The sequence below is a fragment of the Nicotiana tabacum genome, chromosome 20 (assembly GCF_000715075.1).
Source record: "Nicotiana tabacum cultivar K326 chromosome 20, ASM71507v2, whole genome shotgun sequence".
In the NCBI taxonomy this organism is placed as follows: domain Eukaryota; kingdom Viridiplantae; phylum Streptophyta; class Magnoliopsida; order Solanales; family Solanaceae; genus Nicotiana; species Nicotiana tabacum.
Genome location: NC_134099.1, coordinates 129,899,586 through 129,910,108, shown reverse-complemented (window position 1 = coordinate 129,910,108; position 10,523 = coordinate 129,899,586). Strand labels below are relative to the sequence as shown.

The following is a 10,523-nucleotide window of genomic DNA, read 5'->3' as shown; positions in this document are numbered from 1 at the left end:
GAATTGTTAGAAGAATAATTAAATTCTTTGAAGAAAACAGAGTCCTGAAAACGTTGAATATTTTTTTTTTGGGGAGGGGGTGGGGGTGGGGGGACACATGAAACATGGGGACTTGGGGGAAGGGACTGCGGTGAGGAGAGTAGCATAAAAAATATTTTCTACTCTTTAACCAAACACTAGAAAATATTTTTCGGAAAAAGTTTCACTCACCATCCAAACAAAGAAAAATAAGAGATAAAACCACTCATTTTCCATGAAAACATATTCTAGGAAAATATTATTGCCTGGTGCTTTTATTGGCATAACAACTCCAACCAAGTCCTCTTGTACTAGGGTTGACTTCTCACAGTTCTACCTTTGACACCAACAATAGATAGGAACATAACTGTCTCACCATGTTCTACGTCCAACTCACGTACCACTTGAATCAATAAACAATCGAACCTTTGGGATCTTCTTCAACCCCAAGATGTGGTGAGCCGAAATCAAGGTGTCACACAACTCTGATAAATAAGAGCTCTTGGGAGTTATCAGCCTATTATCCTGGCGTGTCATTTGATTCATTGAGCGAGAGCCCTTCCACACGGGACTCCCAGATCACTATGACCAACTTTTGTCTCTGTTCGACCAATATATATGTGTTGTATCGTCTTAGAAGTCAACTTTTTTTTCTTTAAAGAAAAAAGAATTTCTAATTATAAAAATATTATAAGTAACCAAACTTTTGTATAGTTTCGGTTTATGTATTTCAAAAAATATTTAAGAAAATCAATATCCAAAATTCACACAAGAAAATATATATTCTGACTCTCCAGCTCTGAACCCTCTTTTGTGATGGGAGGAACAATCAGGGGCGAAGCAATCCTCTGGTAAGGGTGGTATATAACGTATATAAGTAATTGATCATTGCGTACATAAGTAAAATATTAAAGTTTTAAAGGTATATAACGTATATTGCACACTCTTTGTCAGTAATTTTTTTATTTCTTTCAAATTTGAACACCCTTGAAAAAATTCCTAGCTTCACCACCGAAAATAATGAGCATTAGTAGTTAAACCTGCTATATCAAACGTTGTGCTTCAGTAATTAATATATCTCCACATGAAAAATATAAAAAGCAAATCTTTATATTCAAACAATAAAATCGTAGACAAGTCACAAGCAAAGAGGTATAAATGTTCATTCACTCTATAGCGCTGTCCAGCTAGTTTCAGGACCTCAATTCCCAAGCCAATGAAATTAGCATAGCTCAGAAAATACAATTAGTGTCGGCTTGACTTGCATGTCAAGAAGCAAAATTTTCCAGGAGAAGTACGAGCAAAAATTAGCCACGCAAACAGACTGCGTGTAAATCTAGGCGTATTTAGGGAAGGGATATGTGTTCACATGAAATCATGCTCCTTTCCCTAAATCATGTATAATATTATATTTTTTAAAATTACTTAAATATATGTGCGTGAACTCATACTCAAAGACTATTATGATGCAATTGTTATTGGGTGCACCTCTATAAGTGAAATTGGCGGTTCAAATCCCACTCCGGACGGGCTTGTTTCCGGCATGAAGTATAGATATATAAGTGAAAATCGCTAAAATTTCAACAACAAATATATATATATAAATATATAAAATTTTGAACCTATAATTTCAAAAGGATAGTGAGTTCATGGAAAAAGACTATAGTTAAATCCGTCTAATGTAAGTGCATTCATCCTCTTGAAATCTTGGATCCGCCAATATTAGTGTATTTGGCACGAAATGGAAAAATGAGAGATGGAATTTATTGGCACAATACTAACAAGGACAAGAATATCATAATCTCTGAAATTTCAGAGCTTGTTAATTGATCAGCTATTTAAACCCATCGATAGTGTCTCCAAATAAACACATTCTCAAGTTTACAAAAGAAAAAAATATGAACTTCCTCAAAAGCTTCCCCTTTTATGCCTTCCTTTGTTTTGGCCAATACTTTGTAGCTGTTACTCATGCTGCCACTTTTGACATTGTCAACAAATGCACCTACACAGTCTGGGCCGCGGCCTCTCCAGGTGGAGGCAGGCGGCTCGACTCAGGCCAATCTTGGAGCATTAATGTGAACCCAGGAACAGTCCAGGCTCGCATTTGGGGTCGAACCAATTGCAACTTCGATGGCAGTGGCCGAGGTAATTGTGAGACTGGAGACTGTAACGGGATGCTAGAGTGTCAAGGCTATGGTAAACCACCCAACACTTTAGCTGAATTTGCACTTAATCAGCCCAATCAGGACTTCGTCGACATCTCTCTTGTTGATGGATTTAACATCCCCATGGAATTCAGCCCAACTAATGGCGGTTGCCGTAATCTTAGATGCACAGCACCTATTAACGAGCAATGCCCAGCACAGTTGAAAACACAAGGTGGATGTAACAACCCATGTACTGTGATAAAAACCAATGAATTTTGTTGTACAAATGGGCCTGGATCATGTGGGCCTACGGATTTGTCGAGATTTTTTAAGGCCAGATGCCCAGATGCTTATAGCTATCCACAGGATGATCCAACTAGTTTGTTTACTTGTCCTTCTGGTACTAATTACAGGGTTGTCTTCTGCCCTTGAAATTGAAAGCTGCAAAATTATGACTATGTTATTTGTAGTTTGAAATATATAAGCTACACATATAGTGCTAAGTAATATTGAATAAAAAGAGAGTGACAAAGAGGAGAGGGCCGTGGGTCAGATTCTCTTGTTCGCTGTTGTTTTTGTTGCATTCTGGTTTTAAGAAATAAAGAAGATATATATATCTACTAAATTATTAAATGAGTTAAGCTTCATTTAGACTTGTCTACTGAAATCGAAAAAAATATGAAATGGGTTGTGTTGTGCAAGAGAATTGTCGATCACAAAACAAATGTTATGGAATTTATACAAGTTCTTAAAGTCTTCATTTTCGTGGCTAATCAAATTATGCTAAGGAAATTATGTACTGGACCTATGTCAAACAAGTTATGAACGGTACTAAAAGAGTAGCTTTTGCCCTCCGGTAAAGAATTTTCAAAAAGAAGCATTTATATTTTCATCATTTTATGGTGAGTTGGTAGTAGGCATCCCACTTAGAGCATCTCCGCATTTCTCCAAAATGCAGTCAGTTTTTGCCGAAATGTGGCTCTAATTCTCCCCCATTTTTTGCTGCAAAATGGGGATGAATAGTGTTACTCCAGATTTTGAGTGACACTATTCATCTCCTCCATTACTATTCATCTGAGTTGTCACACATCTTTTTTTTCCACCCTTATTACGAGGTTGAGTTCGACGAGTTTTTCTAATTAAAGTGACATTTTGAGAAAAGATTATTTATTATTTAGAGTCGTCATTTGGAATTGAGTTTTGGTGTTCCAAGCCACCTTTTATTTTGAATCCCTTATCAAAAGGAAGATTTGACTCCTAATTTATGCTTTACGAAAACAGAAGACCTAGTAAGGAATTCTGTTGACCGAGGAGAAGGTGTAAGGCACCCCTCGAGTCCCTTGGTTATAGCACGATCGCTTTTATTGACTAATGTAAGGCTTAAATTAATTTTTGGCTATTCTTATATTTTATTGATTATAATTTGCCTATTATCACTTAATTAATTAGTATATTTTATTAATTATTTTGGCCTAGATGCGGTATGCACACATGGCACGTCTTTGAAGCTAGATATTAAACAAAGGTACGGAATATAAAAATGGCTAAAACATAATAATTTTAAATTTAAAGGCATCGAGACGCGGGAGTGCGCGCGTGATCCTTTTATTTTTAAGCATATCAATTCAAGGTTCTGGTGTGAACACATGAGCTAATATTTAAAATACGTCTAAATCTTTTCTATCATAGTCAAAGTATTTTCCTAAACTAATTTTAGATTATTGCAAAGTCATGAAGTATGAAATTTATTGTGGAAGAAGTGTAAAATTTGACTACTATTAACAAGTTACTAAATATAACTCAACATTCTGTCTCAAAATTAAAATTCGTTCCCACTATAGCTAAAAGAACTAACAGACAATGTTAAGGAAGCAAGCTTATATTATAACAACCTGACTGGTCGTTTTAAGTTCTACCGCGTCGTTCGTCAGTTTGAGGCCATGAGGAGCTTCACTTCAGGTATTATAACTTGTACGCGTAGTCGGAATTGGAACCCGGGGAGTTCGGAGTTGATTTGGAAAGATAATTCTCATTTCGAAAGCTTAAAGTTGGAAGAATATGACTAAGGGATGATTTTGAGTAAACGACCTTGGAAGCGGGATTTGAAGGTTCCAACAGGTTCGTATGATAATTTCGGACTTGGGTGTATGTCCGAATTGGGTTTTGGATGACCCGGGAGCATTTCAGCGCTTATTGTGGAAGATAGCATTTTGGGAATAATTTCATAAAATTGGGTTGCAATGCATTTTAGTGTTATCGATGTCCGTTTGGGATTCCGAGTCTGGAAATAGCCCCGTATGGTAATTCTGGTATTGGGGGCGCGACCGGAAGTGGATTCGGAGGTCCGTAGGTCATTTTGAAGTCGTTTGGCGAAAGTTAGAAGTTTGAAGGTTTTTGAGAAGTTTGACTGGAAGTGAACTTTTTGAAATCACGATCGGATTCCGATTCCGTAAGTTGGAGTAGGTTCGTAATATTAAATATGACTTGTGTGCAAAATTTGAGGTCAATCGGACAAGATTTGATAAGTTTCGGCATCGAATGAAGATGTTCTAAGTTTTAAAGTCCATCAAGTTTGAAAGTGTGATTCGTGATTTTAGCATTGTTGAATGTGATTTGAGGCCTCGAGCAAGTCTGTAATGTATTTTGGGACATGTTGGTATGATTGGATGGGGTCCTGGGGACCTCGGGTGGATTCCGGGTAGTTAACAAATCGATTTGGACTTGAAGGAGGAGCTGAAGGGGGTTCTGGTTGCTGGTGTACCCACTTATGCAGAAGCTTCGCCACAGAAGCGGCCCCGCAGAAGCGAGGAAGTGAACCGCAGAAGCAGCTGGAAGTGAAGGGTCAGAGGCCGTAGGTTCAAAGGAATTCCCGCACCTGCGCGATCGCAGATGCAGTCTGGGTGGCGCAGAAGTGGACTGGGGCAGCTGGGGGCTTCCCGTAGAAGAGGAATTGGAACCGCACCTGCAGAACTGAAGAAGCGGTCAAGTGAGCGCAGGTGCGAAGGTTGCTGGATAGAAGAGGATTTTATAAACGGGATTTGGCCCATTTTTCTCCCATTTTCAATTGGTTGAGCGATTTTGGAGAGCTTCAAGGGGAGATATTCTTCAAGCATCTCAAGGTAAGTTGTTCCCACTCATTATAAGTCAAATACATGGATTTTATAAGGATTTATACATGAAAATCTGTAGAATTTGTAAGTTTTAGGTAGAAGACCTAGAATTTGTAGTTTTGGATTTTGGCCACGATTTTTGGGTATGAAATTGAGAGTAAATTATATATTTGAGTTCGTGAGGTTGTGGGTAAACTTTATCTTCGAAATTTTTTGGAATCCGGGCACGTGGGCTTGAAGGCAATTTTGTCAACTTTTCGATCGGGGTTAGAAATTGTTATAGATTGGATTATTATGAGTAATTGAGCATAAATTAATGGGTTTGCATAATTATTGGCTAGTTCTGGAGCGTTGTGTATCGATTTGAGCCTTCGAAAAGGTGTGGAATGCCGGTTATGGAACTTCGGAGAGAGGTAAGTCTCATTTCTAACCTTGTAAGAGGGAATTATTATGGGAACTAAATTATTATGTGCTTCTATTTATGGGGGCTACGTATGCATAAGGAGATGAGAGTCCGTACGTAGCTACTAGCTATGTCTATGTCTGGGTAGTTTTAGGCTTACATCATGCCTTGTTGATCTTGTTGTTAACTTATGTTATTGTTTGTCCTGAGAAGAAATAAAATTAGGGTTGCGTAATAATTGTGTTGAAAGGAATTTGAATTGAGGAATTTAAGATTTTAAGAGTTCCCATTAAACTTCGCCTTTTCGAAGAAATTGAGAAATTATTTTGATAGCTTAAGAAATCTAGGTGCAACCGCGTCGCATGTATGTTTCACGAGCGGAGTAATTTTCGTTAAAAAGTTTCAAGTTGATTTTTCGATATTTTGAAAAGGCTCAAGAAAGAGATATGATTTAAATATTAAATTTATATTTGACCACGTCGCATGTATGATTCGCGAGCGGGAACCGCATTGCAGGTATGATTCGAGAGTGGGGGAATAGATGCATCTATGGTTCGCGTCGTTCGACCTTCGACAGTGCACAATTTACTTTTATGTTGGATCAGACCGTACGCCTCGGTATTTCCTATATTTATATATTATTCTCATGGAATCGTGCATAACTTTTGGCTAGAAGCCAGTGTATCTGAGAGGTTTTTCCTGATTTGAGTTATGACAACTCCCTTAATGAAATCCACTATATCTATATATATGCTCCGGTTACGGAGGGAACTTGCTAGCTGAGAGCTTGAGTAAAATTATAAAGAGGGGAATCGTATCACGTATTTTATACTCGTTTATTTCATATATTTATTCTGTTTCATATTTATTCACTTCATTACTGTACCCGACATTATTGGACCACTAGTAAGTATCGAAGTCGACCCCTCTTTACTACTTTTTCGAGGTTAAACTGGATACTTGTTGGGTACGCGTTATTTTCGCTCATACTACACTTGCTATGCATTTTTGTTGCACATGCTCATGTATCTTTAGTAGCCTAGTGGGCGTCGCGGCATGGTTAGTACGGAGACTTTGGTGAGTTGCATCACTCGAGACGACCCGCAGCCAGCAGAGTCTCTTTTAGAGTATTGTATCTTCTTTCTGTCCAATTTGTATTCCGGGCAGCTATTGTATTACATTTTATTCCCTAGAAATTGCTCAAGCACTTGTGACACCGGGTTCTGGGATGCATAAGAGATTATTCAATGTTGAAAATTTATTTAAGATATCATTATTTATTCGGTGAAGTTCATTGTTTATTGTTTAATGTAGGAAAAGAGATGATTTCAGAAATGCTAAAATGAGGATTTAATTAACTTTTTGGTGTTGGCTTGCCTGGCAGTGGTTTCCGGCACCTTCACGACCCTTAATGGATTTTTGGTCGTGACAATATGGTATCAGAGTACTAGGTTCACGTAGGTCTCATGAGTCATGAGCGAGTCTAGTATAGTCTTGCGGATCAGTACAGAGACGTCAGTACTTATTTTCGATAGGCTACATGGATGTTAGGAGCACTTCCCTTCTTGATTCTTCATCGTGTGGTTTGATTCCTTTGAGGCTTATGCCTTTGTTTCTTTTTTATTTAATCTTATGCGACGGGAAGCGCTTGCTATCAATTAAGAATTGAGGAAGTGTAATGGCACTATAGATGCGGTGCGGGATGTTTCCCCCTGCATAGTCTATTGGACTATTGTCGTCGCTTTGCGGAAGGATGTTCTGTCATTTCAGCTCAGTAATTGCACTTCTGAGAGCTTTGAGGCTATGCGCAGATTGCTATGATGCCCAATATTGATGTGATGGTAGGATGCTTGCCTATGTGTGGGGGCAGTGAATGACTCGAAAGGAGGTCTACTCAGTGCGCGATTCAGAAATTCAATATTCTTATTTCCGGCCGAGGAAAGACAATCGGACTATGAATGTTCAGGTTCCGATTAATGCAGTAACGAAATTTGGTATTTTCGAGCGTGGTGGAATTTTCACCAGTGATGTGGTGTCGTCATCCTTGACTGAAGGCGTTGAGTTTGCGGTGTTATGGTCTTCTACAATTCGCTTTGGGGCAGGATATTGTGAAATAGTATTGGAGAAGAGGCTGTCAGAGATTGCAGGGTGCGGTGGTTCTAGATTGAATCGGTGTTTCTAATATTGACGGCTCAAGAAAAATGATCTTCGAAAAGGTTTAAAGTTGGTAGCGATCTATCGATTCAAGTGCTACAGGGATGGATTTTGATTTAAGACAACAGCTGGGCAATGAAGGATGAGGAAGAACATACGGTAAGTGTCATCCGGTGGTTAAATTTCTAGAAGGCCAGGTGTAAGAAACGAAAGTTGAGTAGTGGCTTAAGGGAGTGAGTCTGACCAAAGTGGGAGAGTGGCAGAGTAGCATATGGGTTCAGTGGTAGGATAATCACACACCTTGAGAAAAGTTTAGAGTGATTTGGGAACTTTAGTGGACAATGATTGAGTCTACGAGCTTAATTCTAAATGTTGGCTATCATACGACGGAGGATTTAATGCAATGGGAAGGATTTGCTTGGTATGAAGAAGGATACAACATGACTTTGAATTGGAATGGTAGCTTCAAGATAAGTGGGAGAGTCCCACCGCCTACGATTGGAATGTGTGGTTATCTACTTGTGAGGTTTCTTGTCATTGGTGTATCGGTGGGTTATTACGACTAGGGGAAAAGAAACATTAGTGGGGATTTGAGAAAAGTATTGAGGAATGTGTGCTATATAGGGCCTTATCGGTTCATATGCTGGCAGAGCCTTGGAGTTGATTATATTAGGGACCAGGTCAGAGTGGGTGGCTCTCAACAACGGTCTAGTGAATTCAAAGATTAAAATGCGGTGCCTAAGGGTTTCAAGCCCGCGATATGGTTAATAATCGAGCTTTTGCAGCAGATCATGATAAGAAAATCAGAATGTTCTATGATATTTTCAACTTGCAGTCTATCATTTAGAGGGATGGGAGAAAATGACTTCGGATTCATAGAGGGATTGTCAGAATGGGTGTACCAATTGAGAATGCGAATATGCGCACAAAGAGGGAGTGAGATGGTTCGTGGGATTTGAGATAGTATGATCTCGTGATACAAGGTCACTCAGGATGAGTGCAGATTGAGTTGTTATGTGTTGACCAGAGCTATTATTATCTCTAAGGCAAGTTAAGGATAAGTTAGAAGAAGTCAGATTGGTTAGCCATGGTTGAGTTGGCATACTGGTTGCAGTAATCAGTACCTTCAGCGTGATTAAGTTATGCATGTGATTTGTGGCGGTACGCGTGAGGCTTGACGGCTACCATAATTGATTTTATTTGGTAGTATTCAAGTATTATGGTCTGTTATGTGTAGGCGGATCCCAAAAGAGTTATGGTGGTTCAGACCACTACTTGAGGATTTGAATGTTCTACGGTTCTAAGAAGTTACTGGCGTGTTGCTTTGGTCCTCTTGGAATGAATTCAGTAAAAAGTTTCTAGGTGATGAAGTGTTTACCCTATTAGTGGTTCAGGAGTTATGATGAAATTCTTGTACCATCACATATTGGCATGTTAGGTGCAGTGAGCGGTATAAAAACTGAAAGTGAGGATCAAGGTTGCGGTTCAGTGTTAGCAAGGGTGTCATGAGCTCGGATGAGCAGGAAAGGGATTTGAATGTTTAGAGTAAGCTGGTATTGTTTTTAGCATCACATGAGATCGGTGTTTTGTGAAACGCGCTTTGCATCCTGGTTATGGCTTCTTGATTTGCTTTATAGCGTTAGTGCGACCAGTGGTATGGATGTGCAGACTTGTTATCTGGTGTGGAAGGTCGTGGGAGCGTGTCTCACGGGAATATTGTATAAGTGTGACATGTAGTTACTTGATTCATTGAAGATTTAAACCAAGTGTGAAGATTGTGGTAGTACCACTAATTTGTGAAATTATGCCTGGAGGGCACTCGCTTTATTGGGTTGTGAACTGTTGAGGTTTGCTCCGGAAATAAGGGTTGTTCTTGTGAGTCATGGGAAAAAGAGGCTATTATGGACCCTTGAAAGGTTATTAGCATAGTATGGTGCGGTCAGAATTGGCTCGAGGTCGATGGGTGGAATTAAATATGAATATGGGCTCTGCATTAGGCCAGATGTGTTCATTTTAGCAATGCGTTCCTTAGGGAGGAGTATTCGGACGTTGGGTGTTATTTCATCTTTAGCTATTTCATGTAATGCTATATTGCCCCATGTGAGTTGTGAGACGACCGTTGAGGTTCCGCGTAGCGATGATGTTATGTGAGTAGGATGACTCTTGAGATTCAGATCATATATCGCACCTCAGTTGTGCTTGAGTTTTGTATTTTATGGCGCTATATGTCTCCCCAGCGATGGTATTATGCCCTTAGCGTGCTTGTGATCGATATTCGGTATTTTGTAGTAATAAGCAATTTAGCTCGGTGTGTATTTCCTTATGTGAATTTTATGTGTGGATCGGGTGGCATGTCGCCACGGGTAGGTTGTTTGGATCGGGTTGCACACCGCAACAGTATGATGTTGAGTACAGTTTTCTATATCCTAATTTTTGTGTGTGTTTTGTTTCCCATTTTCTGAGGAAAGTTCATATTAGCTGCGTGAGTTGAGTAGTCCCTTCCAGAGTTTGTTTCCTTATGTATCACATTCAAGTTTGTGGCGTATCAGCACATTTTGGCATCATATGAGATTTTTGGTCATGTCTGGGGTGGCCTATTTCCTGAGCAGCTTATACTGGGTGAGACGAGATTGTTAGATCTAGGATCAGTGCAATCGGATTATATGAAGTATATTAAGGAGCAAATACTAT

The 10,523-nt window shown here is 39.3% G+C and overlaps 1 protein-coding gene across 1 annotated transcript; it reads left to right on the top strand.

The window, feature by feature from the left end:
- Positions 1-1,913: 1,913 nt before the first annotated feature.
- LOC107769943 (pathogenesis-related protein R minor form) lies at positions 1,914-2,758 on the top strand. The gene is given in 1 exon segment (NM_001325043.1): positions 1,914-2,758. A coding segment is annotated over 1 exon segment (681 nt). The 5' UTR covers positions 1,914-1,916; the 3' UTR covers positions 2,598-2,758.
- Positions 2,759-10,523: the final 7,765 nt, after the last annotated feature.